A 27,777-nucleotide genomic window follows, 5' to 3' on the forward strand; every position below is an offset into this window, starting at 1 on the left:
ACACTCAAAGAGCCATTTGGACCCGTTTTCCATGGGAAAAGAAAACACTTGGAGCCACAAATAATCTTTGACATTTAAAATAAAGATAACACTATATATATAGGGTTTTTCTAACCTTTTACTCTGCTCATTCTGAGAAGCGCATGGATGCGCCCGCCCTGCTGCCTGCAGGGCAGGCAAGGATGGGGCTGGCAGCTCGGCTCGTGGAGCCACAGTGCAAGGGCAGAAGAGCCGCATGCGGCTCTCGAGCAGCAGGTTCCCTACCCCTGCACTATACAGAGGGAAAATTAGATCTAAGCCTTGTTCCTAACTTATTTGTCACCTGACAACCTTAAATATCAGGTGCATCCTGCATCCTACCTATTCTTTTTAGAAAACAAAATTCAAAGGAGGATGCTAGCATTCACTTCAGTATTGGAGGGCAAATACAATAATGTTCCCTACAATCAGAAGCTGTGTGCCGGCTACCTAAATGAAGTTGATACTTTAGAACGCAAGTTCCTAAAATGCCCTGTATATAACAAGCACAGAGATGGAATGCTAGGACCCTACTGGCTGATAGAGCGGAGAAAGATAACAAACAGAGATCAGACCATTTACTTCTGGGTAAGAATCAGTGGGTTTCTAGATCCGTAGTGCAGATCTAGAAAATAAATACAGAATGGTAAATAAATATCTGGTAAAAAAATCCAGAAAATCAGGAGGATAGGAGACCTGAGCTGTGAAGTGCTGCAATAGTGATAATTAATTATTTTATTCTGTAATTCCAAAAGCTGTTGGAACTTCTTATTTGATATTTCATTGCAGTTGTTCCTATTACTGGTTGTTGGCTGCAAATAAATTGCTCACACGCAAGCACGGCAATAGCATCACAGGAACAGGGGCTCACGAGTCAGGGAAAGCAGCATTGTGCTGATAACTGGCATGGGGCACGCTTTAATATGAGTCCAGGGAAAGCAGCTCCCCACTCAGCGAAGTGACCCGTAGCGTCATGTTTCCAAAGCTTCTCGACAGCAAACAAAACAGCCAGGCATTCCTTACCTCTGGAGAGGGAAAAACAGAATGTTTGGCAGGTGGTCGGTCATGAATTCCCAGGGAAGGTCATTCAGAGAAACATCGACCCTAGCAAAAGAACAGCAGCAGCAAATGAGTGCAATATTCTTTTTTAAAAAAACATACACCAAGGGTGAAATTCCCTACATTTTTCTTTGATACCCCCCCCCCCCTCACACACACAAATGGGATGCCAGCGAGAGCCGACACTCACCACCTTAGGGCATGGCTCTGTGTCTCTGGGCTAGTCCTAATATAAATGGATTGCATTCTTGCCTGCATCTGGAAAACTAGCCAGCAAACAATAAGACAAACTGAGCTGGAGCAAACCTCTCTTTTCTAATTGCTGCTCTCAGCGAAGACACACACACACACCCAGGGTGTATCAGAGCCACTTTTGAAGCATTTGACTAGAACTGGGGAGCAAAAATCTCAGCAAAAATGGAACTTGAAATACGGATGTTGGTTTTTATCAGGCCGTCTCTCTGTGTGATGATTCCAAGTCTGGTTTTGCAGGTCCAGCAACCAAGATACAATTCCCCTCAATCCCCTAACTCAGAGGTCTTCAAACTATGGCCCTCCAGATGTTCAGGAACTACAATTCCCATCAGCCTCTGCCAGCATGGCCAAGTAGCAGGGCTGATGGGAATTGTAGTTCCTGAACATCTGGAGGGCTACAGTTTGAAGACCCCTGCCCAAACTAAATTAAAATTAGAGGAACATTTCACAACTGAAAAGTTGACTTTAGAGGCCCCTTCTCGCACCCCCCGCCCCCATTTCTACAGAGGTCCAACTCCTGACCAAAGGTGGCCCAACCCCTCGGAGGGCAAAGAAAATTCCGTCGCATCTCTGCATGGTGTACAATTGGGTCATTCTATGAATCCTGAGGCAGAGACTCAGAGGGAATACTACGAGGGCAGCAACTCACACAAAGACACAGCAGACTCTGCGAGAGCAGAAGGCTGATCATGCACTCACTAAGCGTTGAGCAGTTCCTCAAAGGGCAAAGCTTAAAATATAACACTGCCTCGTCTGCCCATTGATCACCCTTGAGTCATGTGAAGCTACTCAAGAAGACAGAAGCAGGCCAGAGCAAGCTCCAAGGCTAAGCTCGGCAATGTGTGGGAGGCCCAGCCAGTCAGGGGCTCTGGGACTTTTCCATTCAGAGACCCATTATAGAATCATAGACTTGGAGGAGACCACAAAGGCCATCCAGTCCAACCCCCTGCTATGCAGGAAGACACAACTGAAGCACTCCTGACATATGGTCATTTAGCCTCTGGTTAAAAGTCCCCAAAGAAGGAGACTCCACCACCCTCCGAGGCAGTGAATTCCACTGTCAAACAGCCCTGATGGTCAGGGAGTCCTTCCTAATGTTCAGGTGGAATCTCTTTTCCTTCACCTTGAATCCTTTACTCCTGGTCCTAGTCTCTGGAGCAGCAGAAAACAAACTTGCTCCCTCTTCCACAACACATCCCCTCAAATATTTAAACTTGGCCATCATGTCAGCCCTTAACCTTCTCTTCCCCAGACTAAACATCCCCAGCTCCCTAAGTCTCTCCTTGTAGGGCAGGGATTCCAGACTTTTTATCATTTTGATCGGCCTCCTCTGGACCAGTTCCAGCTTGTCAATATCCTTCTTGAATTGTGGTGGCTAGAATGGAACACAGTATTTCAGGTGAGGTCTGACCAATGCAGTATAGAGAGGTACTATTCTTCAGTCTAGACACTATACTCCTTTTGATGCAGCCCAGAATTGCATTGGCTTTTTCAGCTGCTGCATCACACTGCTGACTCATGTTCAGTTTGTGGTCTACCAAGACTCCTGGATCATTGGGTCATTCTATGACCCTTTAACACGTACTGTTGCCAAGTCAGCCGCCTGTGCATTTCATTTTTTCTGTGTAAATGTAGCATCTTACATTTATCCCTGTTGAAATTCATTTGTTTGTTTTGGCCCAGCTCTCTAATCTGTCCAGGTCATTTTGAATTTTGACCCTGTCCTCTGCGGAATTAGAAACCCCTCCTAATTTAGTGTCAACTGCAAATTTGATTAGCCTGTCCTCTATTCCCTCATACAAGTAATTTATTAAGGTATTGAACACCACTGGGCCCAGGACAGAACCCTGTGGCACCCCACTAGTCACTTCTCTCCAGGATGAAGAGCAGACATTGATGAGCACCCTTTGGGTTTGGCCAGTCAACCGATTACAAATCTATCGAACAGTAGCCTTGTCTAGTCCACATTTTACTAGGGCTCATTCCGCACACGCAGAATAATGCACTTTCAAGCTGCTTTCAGGGCTCTTTGAAGCTGTGCGGAATAGCAAAAACAGTTGTGAAAGCAGCTTGAAAGTGCATTATTTTGCGTGTGCGGAATGAGCCTAGCTTTTTTGCAAGAATGTCATGGGGAACCTTGTCAAAGGTACTAAAATCAATCTATGCATTCTCTTCATTTACCAAGCATGTCACTCTATCAAAAAAAAGAGATCAGAATAGTCTGCTATGACTTGTTTTTGAGAAAGCTAAGTGGATTTTAGTGATAAATGTTTGCAGACTGCCTGTTTAATGATCTGCTCTAGAATCTTTCTTGGTACTGATGTCAGGCTGACTGGGTGGTAATTGACTCCTCTTTTCCCCCTTTTTGAAGACGCGGACAGCATTAGCCCTCCTCCAGTCCACTGGGACGTCTCCTGTTCTCCAGGAGTTCTCAAAGATGATTGCCAGTGGTTCTGAGATTACTTGAGTCAGTTCTCTTAATCCCTTGGGATGTAGTTCATCAGGCCTTGGAGATCTGAATTCATTTCAAGTAGCCAGTTTTTTTGGTACTACCTCTTCATTTATTCTGTGTTGAATTTCCCCTACTGTATCCTCTGTTCCATTTCCTCTAAGTTGAGCACTGTTTTCCTTTTGGGAAAAGACCGAGGCAAAGAAAGTGTGGAGTAGTTCTGCTTTTTCTCTATCCCATTAGCATTCCGCCATCTTCTACACACAATGATCCTATCATATCCTTTTTCTTCCTTTTCTTCAATGGCTTTTAATATCAGAGCAACTATATGATTTCACGAGGTAGATTTTCCAGCTGAGAAAGAAAGCTCCGAGATCTTCCAGCTGAGAAAGAAAGCTCCGAGATCTGGCCATGACCTGACAGCACTTTGCACTCACAATGGAGAGAGAGACTCCGCCAACCCCACACAAAACGCAGTTGGAATGCCTGTCTGGTAATTCACACACAGGACAAGGCAGCGTCCCAGGCAGCAGCTTCACTGTCAAGGCAGCTTCCCCTATATAAGTGGTGGCGAACCTTTGGCACTCCAGGTGTTATGGACTACAATTCCCATCAGCCCCTGCCACCACGGCCGTATATTATGTTTGCGACACCCAATCCCCTCAAGCACAGCTCCATGTTCAGAAGCTGGGGCCTCTTCCAGAAGTGCTGTAAAGAGCGGCCCAAACATGCTTTACTCTGTGAACAGCCCCCATCCCAACTGAGCCTGAAGTACTGATGGCGAAACTGCCTGTATTTTGATCAGCCTCCTCTGGCGGCTTTGGGGTTTAGGTTTGGCCTTTGCATTTTGGCCTTTGCATTTTGTTCTCCGGACTGTCCACAGGCTCTGGCTTTGGGGAGAGCAGTGTGCTGAGCAGACCACAACTCCTGGGAATGAAGAGACGGACTTTTGGCTGGCAGAATCCATGAAGTGCCTTTCTTTAAAGGGCACGGTGGATCACCACAGACACAGAGAACCCAAAATGGCCCGATCTGAGGCCCAGGAACCTTTGGGACCGTCTCTCCCACTATGTCCCCAGAAGATCATTACGATTGATGAATCTACAGGTGATCCCAGATCTGAAAGATGCCCGGCTTCTTGACCCTGGCCCCAACCTGGTGGAACACTCTGTTGAGCGACACCTGGGCCCTGCGGGACTTAGTGCAATTCCACAGGGCCTGTAGGACACAGCTGTTCCACCTGGGATATGGTTCAGGCAGCTACGTTTTTTTCAACCATCTGGCCTCCCTCTTCCCCCCACCCCTTCTTCCATCCTTTTTACTCTTGCATTTCATTGTATTTTTTCTTTATTCCATCCTTTTAATCCTCCTCTCTCCCTATTGCACCCCAGTTTTATTGCAATTTACACAACCGCCTGGTTTTAGAACTGTTTAACGGTTGGATGGAAATCCTGCTTTGAACGGATACTGTATTTTATGAACATGTTGGAAGCCGCCCTGAGCCTGTGAGGGAAGGGATGGGGTGGTGGGTCTACAAAGCTACTAAATGAAATGACAAAGGGATACGTAGGCTTAGAGAGAGCTCCACAGAATCCATCAGGACGCAGTTTCTTCCTACCTCGCCACAATGAAGTTATCGGGCAGGATCCGAGCCAGCTGGATAAAGACATGGTTGAGCGCCGCACAGAAACCACACCATGGAGCGTAATACAGCAGCACAACATCCTGGCAGAGGGGAGAAAACGGAAGTGAGAGGGCAGAGAAGGGCGGGTTGGCAGCCGTAGTTAAAGGGGAAGGAAAGATAGGTCATTCCACCTTCCCATGGGCTGATTCAAGGCAACGGGCCTCTTCCAGGTTCTACATCTGCCAAGGTTCTACACCGTGGAGGCCCAGCTTCACTGTTGAGGCATAGAGACAACCTGAACTTTTAGTGAACTTTTAGGACAGGTGCTGGGAGGGCACTTTTTAAGGGTTCATAAGGCAACTCAGCTATGTGTATAGACTCTATCCTTTTGTAATTTTCTCTGTCTAACTGTATTGCACCTTGATATGCATCTCACTGTTGTTTTATAACTGGCATATTACGACTTTAATACAAATTAAAAATATATTTTGGCGTTTTGAGACTCTGGTTCAGAGCTCACAACTCCGTGTTGCTGCCACCCCAAAGGTCGGGTCAGGTCTTTGACACCCCGTTTAGATATTGGAAGGGATGCCATGTTGAAGATGGAGCAAGCTTGTTTCCTGCAGCTCCAGAAACTGGGACACGGAGTGATGGATTCAAACTATGAGACAAGAGATTCCACCTCAACATTAGGAAGAAATTCCTGACCGTCAGGGCTGTTGGACAGTGGAATCCTCTGCCTCAGAGGATGGTGGAGTCTCCTCCTTTGGAGGTTTTTAACCAGAGGCTGGATGGTCATCTATCAAGGGTGCCTTGATTATGTATTCTTGCATGGCAGGGGGTTGGATGATGGTCTTATCCAACTCTGATTTTAAGCAAATAAGGAGCTTGTACTGGCATATATTATCTTCAACCTAACAACAGCTCTGTAGGGAGGGGTGGGTGAGGAGAAAGGCTCACCCCAAGGTTACAAGTGAGCTTCTTAACTCTGTATGGATTTGAACCCAGAACCTCCCTAGTCAAGTCCAACAGTTGACCCTTTATAGCAGGCAGACCACATTTTATAGGTGTTCATCTTCAGATGTGGCTGCTACTCATGTGAGTTGGCCTGCACCTCCCCGAAGGCAGCCACAGGAGAGCCAGGATTCAAACCCAGCCCCAACAACGCGCAGTGAATGCCCACAATTTTCTTACCTTGTCACTTCTCAACACAACCTCGTGGAAAGTGTCCGTGGCAACTTCTCTGATTCTGTGCTGAGCCGCAGAGTGGACGGACCTCAGACTACCCACCAGGCGCCTTTCCAAAGGGCTGTACAAAACACTGTAGTTCCGAATAAAGGTTTCTGAAAAAGAAGAAGAGGTCAGCGTTCAAAAGGTCAGGTTAACTTTGTCAGCTGGGCTGGCACATCCCAAAATCAAACATCCGTTCTGACGAGCAGCTCTAAGAGAGAACTCTGGCAGACTGGCCAACAGGGGATGTTTCGGCTGATCACAGAATTCTGGCCTCTCGTTTTCACAGCTCTTGAGTCACAGAGCTGCCTTCCACTGAGTCAGACTCTGGGACCAGCTCGGTTAGTGCTGTCTGGAAGCCCTCCAGGGTAGTTCTTTTTACGTCATCTCCTGCCCAATCCTTTTGGCTGGAAATGGCTGGGATTGAACCAGGAACCATCTGCGTGCCAAGCGGAGGCTCTGCCACTGAGCTATCCTAGGATTCAGATCTGCTATTAGATGAATGGCTTCTAAGGGGGAAAGGGCAAGGAGATTGTAACACTGCACACAGTGTGGCCTTTTAAAAACAGGCTTTGTGGAGAAGGGCAGGGTTGGGCCAAGACAGTTCTTTCCCCCTGGGGACCCCGGCCTCTCTTCTTGGGCTCACTTCATTCAGAACTGACGATCTACCTCAGGGGTCTCCTGGTTTTTTGAGCCTGTGAGAACCTCACGGATTTCGACACAGATTGGTGGGCGCAGCCACAAATTGGCCCCAAAATGGCTGCCACAGGAGGCAGAGTCACGGCTGTCACAGTTTACCTTCAATCGCATGGCGAGGGCCCTTGTGCTGTAGTGGCAGCTGTTGCCGAAGCAGGTCTTTAAAAAAAATCTCCAAGCCAATCAAGTCTCCAGAGGCCATTCAGAAGCCTTGCTGGACAAAAGCCCCACTTGGCCCCACCCACTTTCTAAAACACTTGGCGGGCATCGGACGGGGGGGGGGGTGTATCAGTGAGTGCTATGGGCACCATGTTGGAGACCCCTGCTCTACCTTATCTAAGTCCTTCTACAACAGGGGCGTCCAACTCTGGCGCTTCAGATGTTCCCGGACGACAACTCCCAATTGGCCGTGCCAGCAGGGGCTGATGGGAATTGTAGTCCAGGAATGTTTGAAGTGCCAGAGTTGAACACCCCTGTTCTACAATATTAGGGAATTGGGAGAGGAGAGAAAGGGAATTATATCTGGAAAAAAAACAAGGAATTGGGGACCAGTAAGGAGGCTGGGTCATGTCTGAACAAGCCCACAGAGCGGCAGACAGAGAACCGTTTGCTCCCCTCCCACTCCGAGCACACTGTTGCCAGCACAAGCCACAACGAGCCACCCAGCCTTGCGTTAGCTTTTGTGGCTCTCGCCAGTTGAAGCCACATGGTTCAAGGGCCAGCAGAACCAGGGCAGACTCCATAATGACAGGGCGGGGGGGGGGGGGGCGGCGTTCTGAAGTGCTTTGGAGGGGGCTGCCCAGAGCACCCACCCATTTCAGTCAAGGGCGCACGATCTGCCTCTCTGCAGGGGCACCTTTCGTAGCTGGGCAGGAGGAGGGAGAAGCTGGCACGTGGCCTTTATGGAGCGGCAGCTATTTCTGTGCTATCGTTTTAATAGCAGTTTGCAGCCTGCTGTAACTGTGCAAGCCACCTCGAGCGTAGGAGTAAAAAAATGTAAAACTGGCTATTTTTAATCAACAGCTCAGGCCCCCTACAAAGCCAGCTACGCTTCTGGAAACATCTTTTGCTCTTGACCCGTTCCCGGGAAGAGAGCCTGGACGAGCGCGTACCTAGATGAGATCGGATCAGGGCCCGGTCCTGATCCAGGACATAGTGCACCTCCTCCTTCAGGTCCACAATGACAGCAAACTCTCTTGGGGAGGTGAGTTTCGGCGCCCCCAGCCTCTCTGCGTACGTCCAGAAGAGATTGGAGTCCAGCAGGTAAAGGTTTAAGGTCTTGTTGGTCTGGCAACTCAGACCCGTGAGGTCAGAGACAGGGACAGAACTGTCCAAGAGAAGGTTATTCCTGTCCTCAATGTGAGGCATAGAAGGGGAGGGTCCCTCTTCCCACCTCTTCCCATGGGAAGAAAAGGCCATTTCAAGGGGCGGCAGAGGGGGATTTGGGGAGCCGAACAGACTCCGCATGCCGCTGTGCACCGTCCGGCAGCATGCCGTGTAGTAGCTGAAAGGGCTGTAGGAACTCAGGAAGTTGCTGCACAAGGAGGCGGTCTTGGAGACGACCTGGACGAAGGTCCGCTCCTTGAGGTAGAAAGAGTCCAGGGCCGCCTCGATCTCGACGAAGCTGCAGTGCAGGCCGCCCAGGTGGCTCGGCTTGACCCCCACCGTCTGGTTGACACACAGCTCGCAGATGTTATGCGACCGGGAGATGGCCGGCAGCTGAGGAGGAAGCACCACGGTGTTGCAGCATGGGGGCTGGGCGGGCAAGAAGGGATCGGCTGGCTGCAGAGGGCTGGCAGTGGCCGACGTCCCTCCTCCTCCTCCTGCCAAGGGGTTGGTGCCCGGCCCTCCTGGGGCACTTCTGTTGCAGCTGCTGTAGGCCAAAGCTAGGCGGGAAATCTGCAGAAGGAAGAGAACAGCACAGCATGAGCCGCCTCCTCTTACTGGGTGGTAGAGCAGCAGTGGCCTAGTGTGGTTAAGAGCAGGTACACTCTAATCTGGAGAAACCGGGTTTGATTCCCCACTCTGCCACTTGAGTTGTGGAGGCTTATCTGGGGAACTAGACTAGCCTGTGCACTCCAACACACACCAGCTGGGTGACCTTGGGCTAGTCACAGTTCTTCGGAGCTCTCTCAGCCCCATCCATCTCACAGGGTGTTTGTTGTGGGGAGGGGGGAAGGAAAGGAGATTGTAAGCCCCTTTGAGAAAGGGGAGGGGTATAAATCCAAACTCTTCTTCTTCTAGGGATCAGCAAAGTTGGGAGAAACACAGCCAGCAACTGAGGGCAGAGGGTTGGAGGAAACTTCCCGCTGGTGGGGTATTCCTTCCATGTCTGCCTGTTGGTTCGAGAAGACAACACGTTGCTGAGGGATGCTCCAGGCAGAGGCTCAGCTGATAAGGGGGGCTGGCACCCCTCTCCCAGACTGCTGACCTTCCCCACCACCCCACACCAAAAGCAAAGGCAACTGGGAACATCCCACAGTTCTGTGTCCCCAGTGGCTGGGAAGTGGAGGCCACCGTCATTCAGGGCTGCTCTTTTGCTCTGACCACAGAGACAGACCACACAATCCTCACAATCTGTGAACACAATCCTCACTCGTGCACTTCTCCATCAGTCCCTTTGGGGTTACCAAGCGAACATTTCATTTGCGAGTTTCAGAAGGTATCCTTGTTGGGCTGCAGTAGAAGAGCTGGATTCAAGTCCAGCAAGACAATATGTTTGGGGTTTGAGCTTTCAAGAGTCAAAGCTTGTATCTGACGAAGCGGGTGTTGACTGTCAGGAGTTCATGCCCCCCCCCCCCCCCCCCCAAAAAAAATCCTGTTTATCTCTAGGGTGCCACTGGGCTTGTCACTAACTGATTTAACGTACTGATATTAAGAAGAACGATGCTCAGTTTTTCGGACGCAGAGTGTTCCTGAAGACCACAATGCCCCACCCTCACCCCAGCATCCCCCCTGGCCCTCTTTCTGCCCAGCCGCTTGGTTTGCAGAACAGACTCTGGGCCTCTGGCTGGTGGAGCCGCCTCCTCTGAGGCTTTCCGGGAAAGGGTTGACACCCTTCCAGTCAACCTGCCCTCCGTTACAGGTCAGCCCAGTCACCTAGGCTTCCATTTCGAAAACAGACAGAGCAGTATTTCCAGTACACAGAAACTGGGCCGGTTCCCTGTCAATGGAGAAATTGTCCTTCCCAGGGCTGACCATGCAAGAAGGGAGCGGCTCAGGGGCTTGCGGCATTTAGTGTTCAAATAAAGATCCCTTTGCAAGAAAATGCCCTGGAGTGGGTTACGGCTCAGTGGCAGAGCCTCTGCTTGGTACGCAAAAGGTCCCAGGTCCAATCCCTGGCATCCCCAGCAAAAAGGAGGGGATATAAAAGACCCCAGCCTGAGACGCTGGAGAGACGCCGCCCATCGGAATAGACAAGCAGACCTCCAGTATCTGATTCAGCCACTGGCAGCTTCGGGCTCAGTTTGCTGAGGAAACATTGGTCAGCTCTCTGGGCAACCTGGGAAAAAAGGACCGACTCCTCTTCTGCCCTCCCGACAACGGCCATTGGCTGCTTTGTGTTGGGGTTTTTCTTTCACTGACCAAGTGTTCACGTTGACAGGCTGACCCAACAACCCCAGCGGCCAGGCAAGGGGCTCTCCAGCACACGAAACCCAGGCGGACGTGCAGGGCTGAAAACCTGAAGGCTCAGTTTGGTTACAGGAGGGCTAAGGGGAATCTCCAGGGCTCCCAGTTCAAGGCCCCCTGAGTGCCTTACTGGAAAAGGAATGCATTCAGACATGGCACACACTGCCGGCACAGTCCGATCTAACCAGGGGAGGAAGCCAGGAATCAAAAGCAACCCTTCCCATGTGGAAGGACCTAGGCTTTCTCTAGGCTTTCCATTCACGTGCAGATTTTACTTAATTTTTTTTGCACTGAACAGAGAGCTTGGCTGGGGAAGCCCCATCAAACCAGCCAGCATCGCAGCCAGGGAAAGAAGCCTCTGCAGAGGGGATTAAGGCCAAGTCAGGTCCCAATCATGACTGCGGAAAGGGACCTGCAAGATCGTTTGAGCAGCGCTGGCAAAGACGGAACAGACAGTTCCTCATCACACAGTTGCCTTGAGGGATGTAATGACCATTGGGCAAAGTGGGCAGTTGCCCAGGGCGCCCCCTTGTGGTGGGCGCCAATAATGCAAGGTTTGTTTGTGGGGTTTTTTTTGGGGGGGGGGTTAGTGGGTTTTCCATTTTTGGCTGCAAGAGGCGCAGTTTTTAGGCTATCAGCATCAAGATTTCAGGGACGTTTCGGGAGACTCTCCTGAGTTATGGACTCCCAGAGGGCGTTTCCAATGGGAGCTAATAGGAGATGGGGGCTACACCTTTGAGGGTCCATAACTTTGGACCCCCTGAACCAAACTTCACCAAACCTGGGTGGTATCATTAGGAGAGTCTCATTTTCATTTTAAATCCCTTTTGGCATGGATTTAAAGGGAGAATGTGAGGTCCCCAGTTTAAACATTGAAAGTGATGCTGTTTCAGGGTGGGGGAGAATCAACCCCAAAACAGCATCATTTTCAATGTTGTTTAAATTGGGAACCCCAGATTCTTCCTTTAAGGTGAGTTTAAAAGGAGAATCTGGGCTCCCTATTTTAAACACCATTGAAAATGATGCTGTTTGGGCGTGGATTCCAGCATCACTTGTTTAAACTAGGGAGGCCAGATTCTCCTTTTAAATCTACCTTAAAGGGAGAATCTGGGGTTCCCAGTTTAAATAACATTGTTTCCCCCAATTGGGGGGACAGGATACAACACCATAAAATGTTTTCATGGCAGTAATAAAACATTTTGAAAGCATTTTGAAAATGTTTTCAAAAAATTATTTCTGCTGTGTGGATGGCCTATTGCTGTGTTCAGATTTGTGAGTTGGGGCATGTTCTGTAATGTGATGGTGACTTTGAAATGACCTGGTGTAAAAAATCATTGCTTGGTCTTGGTGGGGGAGGGCAGCTGCCCATGGGGGGTTGCCAAACTCCAGTTTGCCTAGATACGCCACTTGGCGTAGCTACTAGGGGACCGGGGGGGGGGAGGTGCGCGGGGGGGGGGCATCAAACTCAGGTTTTGCCTAGGGCTCCAGTTTGCCTAGTTACACCACTCCTCTCTAGGCTGAAGAGAATCACCAAACGCTCCCGGCTCAGTCTCTGTCTCTCCTTGCAGTAAATAAGTTATGTAAGATGTCCCCTGGGAGCACGAGGAATTGTGCCAGGCAGCTGGGTCCCACTCTGGCCAAGTCAGGCGCCTCTGCTTCCCCTAACACGGAGAAATTCCCTCCACCCTAGGATCCAGCTCAATATTTAATTACTAGAGGCTACACTCTTCACATGCTCCACAGGCTGCGAGGCTGGTAAAAGACTAGCAGAAGGAAAACTATAGAAGAAGAAGAGTTGGATTTATATCTTCCCTTCTCTCCTGTAACGAGACACAAAGGGGCTGACAATCTCCTTTTCCCTCCCCACCAACACACACCCTGTGAGGTGGGTGGACTGAGAGAGCTCCAAAGAACTATGACTTGCCCAAGGTCACCAAACTGGCATGTATTGCAGTGCACAAGCTAACCTGGTTCACAAGATAAGCCTCCACAGCTCAAATGGCAGAGTGGGGGAATCAAACCCAGTTCTCCAGATTAGAGTGCACCTGCTCTTAACCACTATGCCACGCTGGCTCTCAGGAGAGACATCATCTCTCTCTCCAAGGAATGGTGAAAGGGAGGGGGCAGCGAGTGAATACATCATCCCTGGAGGACAATAGCCTGCCCGCCCCCCACCCCCCCAAGCCTTTCAATCTTCAAGAGGCACCTGAAGATGGTTTCAGGTAGGACTGCATTTGATGTATTGCATTGGCAGTGCATTGATGGTTTTATGTATTGGCACTCCGAACTGTGAACTTAGACTGCAGGCTTCTATGTGTTTTTATCATTATTTATTGACACTGTAAGGCACCCTGACCTCTGCCAAAGTAGAAAGGTGGCAAAATATGTTTTTAAATAAATAAAATAAACAGTACAAGTGAAGAGGGAGATGAAGGCAACTCGGTGGAGCTTCTAATCAGCAACGTAAACGCAGGGACGGGGGAGGGCAAAACTCCTCAGTCTGTCTCTTGCCTTGACAATCCTGTGAGGTCACCAGGAGTTGGCTGCAACACCCCCCACCCCCAAATGCAGAGTGTTAAGATGCACAAAGTTGCCTTGTAGCAGACAGATCTGCTGTCAGGAGTTCTTAGCCCCTGTGAATAAGGGAAAGGAACAGTGGCACCAAGCGGAGACTTGGGGTGGGTGGGGAGGTATCCAGCCTCCTGGGACCCTGCAGGATGGGGCTTACAAGGCCACAAGAGTCGGGAATTATTCCAGCTTCAGCAAACCCGGGTGAGAGTGCAGTGTGAACAGAAACCCCAGCAGGTTTGGTTCTGCAAGAGCCTTGTGAAATTCAAAACTCCCAGGGCTATAAGTGCATCTGAAGCCGGTCAAGGCAGCAGGTACATCACAATCGGCTTCTGACAGGCACATACAGCCCCCTGCTCACAACATGCACCAATTTATGGCACAACCAAACAATCTTCCTTGGAACAGTGTTGACTCCAGCCATCAAGGCAAAGGGTTTCTTTTTGATATTTGTACCCTGCATTCCTCCCCAGCTGAGGACAAAGTGGCAGACAGTCACGGTTCTCACCTCCTGAGAGGGAAAAGGGGATCCCTCACCTCATCCACAAGCGGCTGATCTTCTGCCAAGGGGTCGAACGGAAGAAACAGGAACAGGGCTGGGCCCTTCTTGAGCTCGTTGTTCAGCAACAGGCTTTTCCCTCCGTGAGGTCTCAGCCAGCGAACAAACGTTTCCTGGTTCTCCAGGGCCCACCGGCAAATATTTTCAGCAGTGTAGTTCACGGCTTCGTGTGGATAGAGCTAGAAGGCAAGGCACACATTCTGGCGATGAGCGGGCGATACAGGAAGTCAAAGAAATCTCCTGCTGAAATTGGTCCATTGCAAGGGGGGGAGGAGCGAAAGATCTTCCGCTCCCACACTGAGCCTTCGGACAACTGTGAGGCCTTTACTGGAAAGGGCAAAAAAGGATATCTTCAGAACTGGGGGGTGGCGGGGAGGGGGTGCCTCTATTTTATTTTATTTCTTTACATTTTACTTTTAGCACAAGTCACCCTTTCCTCACAGTGGCTTAATTGCACTAGGGCAGGGGTAGGGAACCTTTAACACTCAAAGAGCCATTTGGACCCGTTTTCCACGTTTTCCACAGGGTTGTTGTACACTTGGAGCCGCAAATAATTTTTGACATTTAAAATAAAGATAACACTATATATATATATATAGGGGTTTTTTAACCTTTTACTCTGCTCATTCTGAGAAGCGCATGGATGCGCCTGCCCTGCTGCCTGCAGGGCGGGTGAGGATGAAGCCGGCAGCTCGACCTTGCCGGCCGCCGGGAAAGTACCCGCCCTGCTCCAACGGGGCGGGCGAGAGGGGAAGCCCACGGCGCGGCCCAGCCAACCGTGGGCAGTTGGTGCGCCCGCCCTCCTGCCTGCAGGGCGGGCAAGGATGGGGCCGGTGGCTCAGCTCGTGGAGCCACAGTGCAAGGGCAGAAGAGCCGCATGTGGCTCTCGAGCCGCAGGTTCCCTACCCCTGCGCTAGGGGGACTGAGTGAAAAGGAACAGGTTCCCTTCAAGGAAGCATAAACACAGCTGCTCAGGGTTGATGGATCCCAGATGCCAGGTAACCACGGCACCTAGAAATGTCTCTGTAGCTCTGAGCATTTCCAGCAACAATTTTACTGTAGTCTCTCTAGATCCGTGGTGGTGAACCTTTGGCACTCCAGATGTTATGGACTACAATTCCCATCAGCCCCTACCAGCATGGCCAATTGGCCATGCTGGTAGGGGCTGATGGGAATTGTAGTCCATAACATCTGGAGTGCCAAAGGTTCGCCACCACTGATCTAGATAATCTTCAGCGGAAGTACAAAGCTTACTTATTTTATATTAGAATAAGGTTTGTGTCATGCCATAAACATTTCTCGTCACTGTTTATATGCTAAGCTTACACCAGTCAATGGTGGTGGAAGAATTAATTTTTTAACCAGCTGCTTTCTAAAACAGCTCCAATTTTCAATTCAGTGGAACTTATCACCAAAATAATCATGAAATTATGAGAATTAGTGGAGAAGTCGGGTGATAAAAGTTACGTTTTTGTTGTGACTATGACAATTGGGGCTACCTGTACATTCATTATATACTACAACATTTCTGTCTTAGCTTTAATAAAATCACAAGGAACCATGAAAGTGGTGGTTATGGGCTTTCCAGGCTGCGTGGCCGTGGTCTGGTCGACCTCGTTCCTAACGTTTCGCCTGCATCTGTGGCCGGCATCTTCAGAGGTGTATCACAAAGAGAAGCGTGCACATCTCTCTGTGATACACCTCTGAAGATGCCGGCCACAGATGCAGGTGAAACGTTAGGAACAAGGTCTATCAGACCACAGCCACGCAGCCTGGAAAATCCACAACCACCAGTTGAGTCCAGCCATGAAAGCCTTCGACAATACATTGAACCATGAAAGGTTTAGGATTAGGCTTTACAGTAGCAATAAATTGAAAATATGGTCATTATTTATTTTTTTAAATCTAAGGCTGAATGACATGTCCAGCTCCTAAATTTCCGGACCAGCCTCTTGAGGCAAAGAAAAATTAACCCAGGCCTGCATCTGTGTCGAGACGTTTGGCTTCTCTGAAGTTTAATGCCGAGAAACGCAGCCCTGGCCTCTGAGTAGTTCCTCAAAATCCCCCAGGAACAACCTCTGGCCATGGAGTCTGCCCACTCACCCACTTGGGGTCTGCTTGCTGCTCTGAGCCCTAAAGGGCATGCTTCCCAAAGTCACTGCTGGTGACGGCATCTTGGCCTGGTGGATGCCGAGAGCTGCAGGTCAAGAGGACCGGGAAACAAAGCTGCTCAAAGCCGCCCCCCTCTCAAAGGCCTGGTGGATGCCGAGAGCTGCAGGTCAAGAGGACCGGGAAACAAAGCTGCTCAAAGCCGCCCCCCCCCCTCAAACCACGGCCCACAACCATGGCTCATCAGCAAGGACGTAGGTAAGGGGGGAGGGCTTCCCGGGTTTAACCCCCCCCATTACATGTCCGAAGCTTCGCCCCCGTTTGTGGGGTTTTTTTGTATTTTAAAGTGTTTTTCAGTTTTTGGCCTGCAGGGGGCGCAGTTTTTAGGCGAGCAGCACCAACATTTCAGGGATTTGTTGGGAGACTCTCCTGATGATACCATCCAAGTTTGGTGAGGTTTGGTTCAGGGGGCCCAGTTTTGAACACCCAAAGGGGGTGCCCCATCCCCCATTGTTTCCAATGGGAGCTAATAGAAGATGGGGGCTACACCTTTGAGGGTCCATAACTTTGGACCCCCTGAACCAAACTTCACCGAACCTGGGTGGTATCATGAGGAGAGTCTCCTAAAGATACCCTGAAAGTTTGGTGCTTCTAGCTTAACAATTGCACCCCTGACAGCAGGCACCCCACAAATTTCCCCAGATTCTCCTTTTAAATCCACCCACTTCGGCATGGATTTAAAGGGAGAATGTGAGGTCCCCAGTTTAAACATTGAAAGTGATGCTGTTTCAGGGTGGGGGATAATCCACCCCAAAACAGCATCACTTTCAATGCTGTTTTAACTAGGGACCCCAGATTCTCCCTTTAAGGTAGATTTAAAAGGAGAATCTGGGCTCCCTAGTTTAAACGCCATTGAAAATGATGCTGTTTGGGGGTGGATTCCAGCATCACAGTGGCCGCCCATGGGCGGTGGGGGTGGCAACTCAGATTTTGCACAGGGCTCCATTTTCACTAGCTATGCCTCTGCCTGGAGGGGAGGGCAGAAGGGACTGGTGCCTGGGAGCCCAGCCGGTGGGGGTGGCGGGGCGGGCGGAGCAGGGGAGTCTGCCGTCCCTGGCCTCAGAGAGCTGCTTTTATAAGCACTGAGGTCGGAGGCAGGGCTTGGGGAGGCGTGGCCACACCCCCAGGGGCAGGTGGGGGTGTGGCCCCGCCCCCAAATCTACCCCATAAAAAAACTATACCTACGTCCCTGCTCATAAGCAAAAAGAAAGATATTCTGGGTTGGTGTTCAGAACCATGTTCTGCTCTAGGGCCTCCTTTGTGACTCTCGAACCCAGACCTTATTGCCCTCTTAGGCCCCTCCGGTCATCGGAGGGGAATCTTCTGGTGATCCCTGGTCCCAAAGACATCCGGCTGCCTTAAGTGAGATCAGGGCCCTGCGGGACTTCAATCAATTCCGCAGGGCCTGGAAGACGGAGCTCTTCCGCCAGGCGTTTCCATCAAGCCAGCCGGGCTAAGTGCTATCATAGTTGGCCTCCCGTGGGCAAGTTTCATCTGGAGCCATTGTCTACTGGTTTACTGCTTTTATTACGCTGTATTTTGTTGTATTTATTGAGCTCAATTTTTACATATTGTTTCTTTAAATGTATTTTATATTTATACGGCTGTTCGCCGCCCTGAGCCCTGCAGGGAATGGGCTGAGTAGAAATGTGAAAATAAAAATAAATAACCTGCGGCGGCCCCAGCTGTCCTACAAGAGGCATACAGGCGCAAAACAGCCCTACCGCTGGTTGGTTGTTTGCATGTCGGTATGGTCTTAAATACTTTTTTAACGCCTTCATGTTCCCTACCTTGGGGACTCTATTGGGATGGAAGGGCAGCATATAAATGTTTTAAAGAAACGAATAAATACTCACCAAAGAGGCATTGACGTGTCTGTGCAAGTAGATACTTCCTGAGTTGGTCAACGGGATTTCTTTCGCAATCAGCTTATCCGTGATCACGCCAAAGTGGATCGTCCCAAGGGAATCTGGAAGGGCACACGGGAGGGGACATGGAGTCAACAGAACACAGCTTGAGCTCCCGCTATGATGTCTCTGGCGTCACTTGGCGGAAGAAACCCACAAAGCTGTGAAGAGATCCGGGTTCGTATCCCCACTCCACCGGAGTAGCTTGCTGGGTGATCTTGGGTCAGTTGCACCTACTCTCAGCTCCAACCTACTTCACAGGGTTGTTGTACACATAAAATGGAGGAAAGGAGCTAAAAGACCCAGGTTTAAACCCCAGTCTGCCTTGGAAGCTCACTGGGTGACCATGAGCCAGTCGCCCACATTCTCAGCTCAAATCGACCTCACAGTGTTGTTGTGAGGACAAACTGGAATACAGGAGAAAGATGTAAGTGCTGTGGAGCCCCAGTGGGAAGAAAGGTGGGATATAGATAAAATACAGGACTTCCAGACATTTTTTGACCCAGTGGGGTGAGGGCACAAATGCAGCTTTGCTTTTCCAATTCCAAATAGCCGGTGTTTTTTTCATACACACCAGCCTTACTGGCTGACAACTGGGTTTCTAACAGACAAAGGGTGCCGTTCCAGGAGTTTTAAGGCTCCCCAGCTGAACCCAAAAAGCAGAGCGCGGAACACGCCCACTAATTCCCATGGCTGGCCAGAGAGCTGCACCTGCCCCCTGCTTTCCACACTGATTGAAAACCTGGATCCGTTTTGCAAACACACCGACCTGTGTGTGCTCACACCCTGCCAAGAACACAAGGCGTTAAGCTGCTACAAGCACACATTACCAAGGGGCCGGGCTCACATTTCACTCCCCCGCACCCCTCCTCTATAATTAATGAAGCCGGCAGAAGAAATCTTGGCAAAAGAGGAGGAAGCGAAGGAGCAGAGTTTGCTTTCCACAGACTGCCTCCCGCGACAGCCAGGCCCGTAGGAAGGAGTGCAAGGCCAAGAAGCACACAAAGGTCTTCTCTCCGGCCCTTCAGTCAGCAAAGCTTCCTCCTCCTCCTTCTCCTCTTCCTCCTCCTCCTCCTCAGGGTCCCCACAGGCACCTTCTCCTACTCGCAGGCCTCGTGCAGCATTCCTCCCGCCTCCTTGAAGGCACTCCTGGGGCTGATCTGCAGGGCCCTGTCTGCACTTGCCCCGGGGGAGGCCTGGGACCAAGAGGGGCACCTGCTGCTGGCTCAGGGACCAGACAGAACCCGGGTCAGAGGCTTGATCAAATCCGGCCGTTTTAAAGCTACCCAGAAGGGGAGGGCCTGAAAGTCTGTTCTGACAGCTAAAGAAACAAAGCCAATCAATTGGGGCAGCCGGAGCCTCTGCGTCCTGCTGCCTCTTGGGATCACAGGGAAGGGACAAAAAGCCCACCAGGGATAAATCCCACCAGCCTTCCCAGAAATGCTTCTGAACTACACTGGCATTTGAGCAGATCCTGGTCCTGAGCCCCGGCTCAGCCCTAAGCAAACGCCTCCAGCCTGGCCTCCTGTGCCAGCCTCCCCCCACCCCCCATCTCCACCCCAGGTCCACTCTCCCACCTTTCTGCCCTCCACCTTCCGCCACTTAGACAGCCAGAGCAGGCCGATGGTTTTGGAGACTGGGAGGCCGTCAGACCCTGGGTCCAAAAACAATAGAAACTATAGATTTGCTCTAAAGCCTTTATTTCAATTTGAAAGGTAACATATTTGGTGCCAAAGTACTAACAAAAAAGCGCATCATGCATGCAAACACTTCACAGGCAGAATGACTTCTCTGGAGGTTTTCAGACAGACTGGCTGTCACGCTATGATGGCGTCTTCCCTGGGGGGTCTCTTCCAAGTCTACGATTCTAACTCTGTGAGCACAAAGGCCCCCCCGCTTTAGAAGAGGAGGATGAGCACAGCAATGTCCAGCGCCCTCCGCAGCTCATGAAGAGCCGCATTTGCAAGCGCCACACACCACAAGAGCCCCCTGCTCTGGGGGGACACTCGTGGCTGCTTCAAGGTGGGAAGTGCCTGCCACCAGCCAGCCCCACGGGGCTCGTGCCCTGCTCTTCCTGAAACATGGTGCAGGTGCTATACTGGAGAAAGCTGATCAGAAGAGAAGAGAAGGGTTGGATTTACATCCCCCTTTTTCTCCTGTAAGGAGGCTCAAAGGGGCTGACAATCTCCTTTCCCTCCCCCCCCCACAACAAACACCCTGTGAGGTGGGTGGGGCTGAGAGAGCTCTGAAGAACTGTGACTAGCCTAAGGTCACCCAGCTAGGGTGTGTTGGAGTGCACAGGCTGATCTGAATTCCCCAGATAAGCCTCCACAGCTCAAGCGGCAGAGCGGGGAATCAAACCCAGTTCTCCAGATTAGAGTGCACCTGCTGGAACTGAGTGCACACAGCAGAAACTGAGACGCACACAGCTATATCAGCTTCCCAGAAGCGGTCCTTCTTTATTAGGTTCACAGCAATGTTGCTCTCTCTGACAAAGTGCTTCGCCAGGCGACAAGAAGACAAGAGTCTCACAGTACATAGCACACTGCTGCATTATATGCATTTCATCAACCAATCAGAATACCTTTCCAATTAGCTCCAGAAAGAGGCTGTCATAAAGAGGTGGTCATATGACACCTGTCATTTAGATTTTGTAGATCAGACATTTGTCCTGACATTAACCACTACACCACACTGGCTCTCCACAGATGCCACAGGTCTGAAGAGCCACCCGAGGCTCCTGAGACAATGAGTGTCAGAGGTCCTGTGCCTCCTGACCACCAAATAAAAGGGTTCATTGATTGGACTCCACATGCCCCTTCCTTGCCTGCCCTGCAGCCACACAGACCGCCCCCCACCCCCCCTTTAGCAGACTTCTCCATCCTCCTGCAATCGGGATTCAGCCCCACGAAATGCGGAGGGGCAGAAGTGGAGGCCGACTCTGAACGAGTTTCGCTCCTCGTGCAAGAGTTCGTTTTCAAGGGCCCCGGGGCCTGACCTGCCACCCAGCCCGGCTGGAGCCGACTTCAGTCCACCACAACAGACAAAAGAACAAACAGAAAAAGAGAACACAGCAGCGGAGAACGGCGCCACTCAGAAAAGCAAGCCACACTCCAGCTTTTGTCATGGCGCTAACAGAAGCTCCTTAATTACGTAGGATTTAACGAAGGCAGGACAAGATTTTTGGCAGCACAACAACTGCTGACCGAGTCATTATTTTCCAGCGTTTGTAGGATATGAAAGACTCCAGTGCTGGGCAATTTGGCACAGCGGCTGCTGAGAAGGTCACAGAGTGAAGGGGCCCGACTCCACCCATAAGAACACTGGCCCAAGACTCTTGCATGGCCTGGTTGCAGCCAAAACTGTGAGGTTGAACCCAGCATTAGTGGGGACTCCTTTTGCTGTTCAGAGGGCGGAGACAAGTCTCCAAAGGGGTGAACTTCGCACCCCCAAAACAGACTGAACCTTCATACCTTTTGACTTGGAAACTGCTCTCCCCAAACTTGCCTACTATGAACCCAGGGAGAACCAGACCACTGGCCCATCTGGTCTCCGCTCTGGCACAGAAGGCTCTTTCGTGGCACCTGCTGTCCTTAGAGAGCAGGTGCACTCCAATTTGGAGAACTGGGTTTGATCCCCCGTTCTGCCACTTCAGCTTTGGAGGCTTACCTGGTGAACTAGATTAGCTTGTGCACTCCAACACATGCCAGCTGGGTGACCTTGGGCTAGTCACAGTTCTTCGGAGCTCTTTCAGCCCCACCCACCTCACAGGGTGTTTGTTGGGGGGGGGGGGATAGGGAAAGGAGATTGTAAGCCCCTTTGAGTCTCCTTACAGGAGAGAAGGGGGGAGGGATATAAACCCAAACTCTTCTTCTTCTTCCTTCAATGGGAGATGCCAGGACAGAGCTTGCAGGCACCTCAGGCATTATCTTCAACCCTTTCTCCCACAATGAAGTTTTTTCAATCTATACTCTGAACGGCAAACAAGGAGAAGTTCAGTTTGGTCCAAGATAAACAGCCTACCCGGATAAAGAGTCCTGTTGACAGGATGCACAACAGGCAGCCTCGGGAACACACACTCGGCAGGGAGCTGCAGTCTTGGAACAAAACGTTCCAGCATCCCCGTCCACAAACTGTTGTTTACCAGAGGAACCACCTTTCTGAAACCCCCGGGAGGCAAAAGATCTTCCGTTCCTCAGGACCGTTTCAGTATCACTGGAACATTTTACAGAGGAACCAAGCTTCTTACTTGGAAGGAAGAGTCATGTTTTGTGGGTGTGAGATGAATTAACAGGACAGGAGCACATCAAAAGGCAGCGTGGTAGAGTGATTGGAGTGTCAGGCTAAGATCTGGGAGACCCATGTTCAAATTCCTACTCTGCTATGGAAAATTACTGAATAATCTTGGGCCAGTTGCATGCTCTCAGACCAACCTATTTTGCAGGGTTGTTGTGAGGATAAACAGAGGAGAGAAGAATTTGGGTTCCATGGGGAAGAAAAGCAGGGTATTAAACAGTTCAAATATATAGTCATGACCATAGCTGAGAAGAACCTCCATGTTTCAATGCAGTGTACCTCTGGATGTCAGCTGCTGGGAGGGGAAAGAGACTGACCTGCTTGTCCCTCTTTGGGGGTCTTCCAAGACATTTGTGGCAAAAAGGATGCCGGACTAGATTGGCCTTTACTCTGATCCTGCAGGGCCCTTGTGACTTTTATGGTGGAGACAGACGCACAAAACGAATCTCATGGAAACACATACTTTGGATCGCTCCAAATGCCACCCTAACTCCTTTCTAAAGATTTATTTAAGAGCAAGCCGGAAACAACTGTGAAAACATGTCTGGCAGTCTGACTCGGAAATACATTCAGTTCCTGTGAGAGTGCCGTGGAAATCCACAGCTGTTCCACTAGAAGCCAACCCCAACACCAGGGGCGTCAAACAATTGGCCCAGGAGCTGGCCTCTTGAGAGGGATTATCAGGCCTGTGAGCCAGCTAAGGCAACATTCTGTCCTGAGCCCGGTGAGCCTACTGCAGGTTCGCCAGTCCAGACACCCATCCACCCACGAAGTGGCCTGGAGAGGCTGCTGTGGGTACTCTGCCCCACTCCCCTGAGCCCAGCCTGACCAAGTCACATTTATGTCACATCCGGCCCTCGTAGCAAATAAGTTTGGCATCGCAGCCCGACACTTTTGATGTGCACTAATGGACCACTTCCCTTGTTACACAGCATCAACCTCAGTCTGCCGTGAGGAAATTATTGAATCCCAGGGCCAATTCTGGTTCCTGAGTATGTTGTCTTATTGGGGTGGTAGCCATACACCCGTAGAACTATGCTTTTGGGAGCATCCTGAAAGCCCCTCAGGTGTACACCTGACATGCCAATCAGCCCAGAGCCCCCACGCCCTGTTTCCCAGATGTAGATTCTCTGACTTGTAGGACAGGAAAGAACCAGGCCCAAGGTCAGATGGAGGGAGCCTGGATGACAAGCCCACATCAGCCCTAGGGGGTGATCAACAGGCTCATTATTAGTGCTCTGATGCAGGCTCTGATCAATGGGCTCTGATGCGTGGATTCCCCCCCACACACACACACACTTTTGCACATGCACTTTTGCACATGCAAAATAATGCACTTTCAATCCACTTTCACAATTGTTTGAAGGGGATTTTGCTATTTCACACTGTAAAATCCAGCTGCAAAGTGGATTGAAAGTGCATTATTCTGCAGTCACGCTGCCCCCAACTCTGCCAGGCCAGGTGGGTGAATGGCAACCCAATCCAAAATGCTGTAGATGGGATCCCCCCTCCCCAAATGCATCTCTTTGCCAACCTCCAGGGGGAGGCTAGAGATCTGTCAGAATTACAACTGATCCCCAAAGAACCATGATCAGTCTCTCTGGATAAACTGGCTGCCATAGAGGGTGGGCTCAAGGCATCGCCCCCCCCCCCCCGAGGTCCCTTCCCAGCCTCCATCCCCAAACCTCCACCCATTTCCCAACCAGAGTTGACAACTAACTCTAAGGTTGACTGTCTTGGCCCTGCTGTCTTCTTGGGAGGGTGTTTCTGTTGTCACGGAGACCTCCTTTCAGGCACGCAGTTCTGCAGGTTGTGGCCATTTCATGCCCTCCTTTCCAAACAGAGCCCCAGTTTGGCACAATCAGGACCACCAAAGCAGGCCTCCGCATCGCTGGCCTTCCAGCCTCTGGCCTGGATTTTGGGGCTTCCCTCCTCCCACTTACTTTCTAGCTTACTTCCGCTCCTTTGCTCTGTTTTATTTCTACTCAAGTTTCTATTTACACTTATTACCCACTCTATACCCCAGTCTCAGGGTAGGTTACAATAAAACATGCAACATTAACTGGTTCTGGTGGGTTTTCTGGGCTGTGTGGCCGTGATCTGGTGGATCTTGTTCCTAACGTTTCACCTGCATCTGTGGCTGGCATCTTCAGAGGTGTATCGCAGAGAGAAGTCCGTTACACACTGTGTCCAGTGAGAAGAAGATGCCAGCCACAGATGCAGGCGAAACTTAGGAACAAGATCCACCAGACCACGGCCACACAGCCTGGAAAACCCACAACAACCAGTTGAATCTGGCTGTGAAAGCCTTCGACAAGGAGGCACATGTAAGGAGACACAAATGGGCTTACCCCCCACCCCACAACAAACACCCTGTGAGGTGGGTGGGGCTGAGAGAGCTCCGAAGAACTGTGACTAGCCCTAGGCCACCCAGCTGGCATGTGTTGGAGTGCACTAGCTAATCTGGTTCACCAGATAAGCCTCCACAGCTCAAGCAGCAGAACGGGGAATCACCCAGTTCTCCAGATTAGAGTGCTCCTGCTCTTAACAACAAACATGTTCTCTGGCTCTAGTCAAATACTTTAACCACTGTGCGGCACTGGATGTTGACAACCAGCAGGGCCAGCATCCCACCAACCCTGCCTTACTCCACTATTCCCCCGTCCAAGCTCCTAAATTACTCCACATGCTTTCAGTTCAATGGGTTGACTTCCTTTTCCTCCCTGCCCGGCCCCACCCCAAGCAGCTCTGCTGTGCTGTGACCTCAGCCTGCAGGGCCCGCAGCACAGAGCAGGGCACGACCCACCAGGAAGGGCTGTGGGCCTTCTCCCATTTCCCTGGCGAAATGGTCCAATTCGAGCAGACGGGTGGAGTGGGACACTGTGTGGATTTTCTATGTCGTGTCCCCTAACATCTCTGGCAATGCAGCCTTCTGCTGCTGTGTTTTCCTGCAGGATCTTTCTTACTGGTGGCAGAGAGGAAAACAGGGCAGGAAATGTTGTCATCCCTTCTGGTTGGCAGCCGCGTTGCAATGGCCTGCCCAAGGATGAGGTGACCAGCAACAAAGCAAATAAGCTGCAAAAGCACTTGACCCAGCCGCGGGGGCTTCCCAGCCTCCCCAAACCAACAAGAGGAGCAAACTGCACCTGTAACTTTATTCCCCCTCCTGCCCACCTATTATACCAAGCTGCACCTTGGATCAAGCCCAAAAGGACTCTGCTGTCTAGGGCTCAGCAAAAGATGCTGTCATGAGAGACGGACGCAGACGCAACACAAGCCCACGACCCTGCAAGGCATATGGACGGCGCTCTTACCTTTGTGCAAGGAATGCAAGGCTGAAGCAAAGAACGTCAAGTAACCTGGGGGTTGAGGCGAAGCGTTGAACTCAAAATATCCCAAGACTCCAGGCTGCAAAGATGAAGACAGAATGGGAAGGGGATGCAGAGAGCCAGCGATTGAAAAACAAATTCAAGAGGCATCGACTGCATTCATGAAAGGTGAGGACCACAACAGCTACAGCGCTACAAAATGCCCCTTTTAGGATGGGGAGTTAGCAAACAACAGACTGTGCTTTAACAAGAGGTCGGGTAGGCATGAGATCTTTGTTGCCGAAGTTTACAGAGCTAGGTTTCTGCAAGAAACCCACAGGAAGCAAGAGTAGACGTTTAACAATTTTATTATAAACAGAAAAATAATAAACGTACTATCACTCAAATAATCAGAACACACAGAGAAATCACACAGTCCTCGGATATAGGGGATGTTGAGGGGATACTGGTAGGTTTGGAAAAATGAGGGATTTTGTGGGATAGAGGTAATAATTACCTGATCTAGAAGGTGACTGGTTTTATCAGCAGAGTCCAGCGACCTGCGTGAACTCCGGTAGGAGAAGAAAAGCAATGCACTGAGGACTGTATTAGACAGACAAAGAGATGTCCAGGGAAATACTGAACATTAAGTCGAGGGGGCTAGTTATAGGGAGAAACAGGCTCTCAGATTATGATAAGTAGCCCTAATCTCCCAGGACAAAGAAGGCTTTCAGCTTCCAGAGGGAAGACAAAGAAGGGCACTTATTTTAAGCGTTAGATAGTTAAAATGAATGGTTTGGCACTTGGCTTAATGTTCTAAGCCAGGGAGTGCTCAGAGAGAGCTTTTTAGGGTGAAGCTGATTTAACCACAACTTCAGACAATGCCAAATGCAAATGAAAGTGGACTTTGGAGGAGTTAGAAATTAGAAGAGATTAATATTTTGGCAGGAACTCTTGATGAAACCCTTGTTAACATATCCTTTGTCTCGTGGAAGCATGTGAGTCAGGGCTGGAGTTGGGAACTGGTTTTGTAGGCTTAAAGCTACTGTCTGTTCCTAATCTCCTTAGGAAGAGGTGAGACAAGTTATTTTGAAAGGGTGATGTTGGCAAGGGCTAGTCTAGGCAGGTTTTTCCATCTTGGAATTACATTCCTAGGCCACCCTACAAAGTTGGCGGGATGGGTAGGAACACAGTTTTGAAAGCAGTCCCCACCCCCCACCAAGGGAAGTAATTGTACCACTCTAATTTGCATTGGTCAGACCTCACCTAGAGTACTGTGTTCCGTTCTGGGCACCGCAATTTAAGAAGGATATTGTCCGGGAGCGGCGAGCCCCCCCCTCCCGGACTTACCGCCGCCGCTGGCCACGGACTCGATGGCCGCCTCGCCGCCACGCCCGACGCCATCCCAGCGGCTGGATTGGGCGGCCGAGGGCTTCGGGCGGCGGCAGACCGTCAGGGCGGGAGAGCCCTCCGGCGGCGCGGCGCTGGACGCTCCGGCGGGCTCCGGCCCGCCCGCCGTACTAAGCCTCCATGCGGCCAGTCCTGGCTCGGAGGGGGAGGCAGCGACCGGGGACGGCCGGACGGGCTCGCCCCGGCGACGAGGGAACGACGCCCCGCAGCGCTTCGGCGCTGCCGCCGAGGGACTTGCTGGCCGGCCGCTCCCCAGGAGGGAGCCTCGCGGGACTTTCGCGGCTCGGCCCACCGACGGCGCCGGCGATGCGGCCCTCCCGGGCTCGTCCGGCATGACAGGGCGGGCCCGGAGGTCTGGAGGAAGGCAGAGCCGGCAAGGAGAGGGCCCTTTAAGGAGTGTGGGAGGCGGCGAGGGGATAAAAGGGGAAGAACAGCAGCAGCTGGGGAAGTTGTGGGACAGGAGGCAGAAGGAAGGGTGTGCAGAGAGGGGCTGGAGAGCGGAAGGAGAAGGAGAGGTTGGGAAGGGCCAGCTGAGGGACAGGAGGGGAGTGGGGGAGGCCTGTGGAGAGAACAGGCCCCCCAGTTCTGGGACAGGGAGA

The 27,777-nt window shown here is 51.0% G+C and overlaps 1 protein-coding gene across 1 annotated transcript in view; it reads right to left on the reverse strand.

Annotated features, from left to right (window-relative positions):
• Nucleotides 1-27,777, reverse strand: part of TXNDC11 (thioredoxin domain containing 11) — a 42,260-nt gene that overhangs the window by 3,176 nt on the left and 11,307 nt on the right. The window contains exons 5-11 of the mRNA XM_048492741.1: nt 25,775-25,868; nt 18,114-18,226; nt 14,067-14,267; nt 8,444-9,230; nt 6,600-6,748; nt 5,400-5,506; nt 1,042-1,122 (exon numbers count right to left, since the gene is read on the reverse strand). Coding sequence (XP_048348698.1) covers nt 1,042-1,122; nt 5,400-5,506; nt 6,600-6,748; nt 8,444-9,230; nt 14,067-14,267; nt 18,114-18,226; nt 25,775-25,868 — 1,532 coding nt within the window. The remainder of the gene's footprint in view (nt 1-1,041; nt 1,123-5,399; nt 5,507-6,599; nt 6,749-8,443; nt 9,231-14,066; nt 14,268-18,113; nt 18,227-25,774; nt 25,869-27,777) is intronic.

The sequence above is a fragment of the Sphaerodactylus townsendi genome, linkage group LG04 (assembly GCF_021028975.2).
Source record: "Sphaerodactylus townsendi isolate TG3544 linkage group LG04, MPM_Stown_v2.3, whole genome shotgun sequence".
Taxonomy (NCBI): domain Eukaryota; kingdom Metazoa; phylum Chordata; class Lepidosauria; order Squamata; family Sphaerodactylidae; genus Sphaerodactylus; species Sphaerodactylus townsendi.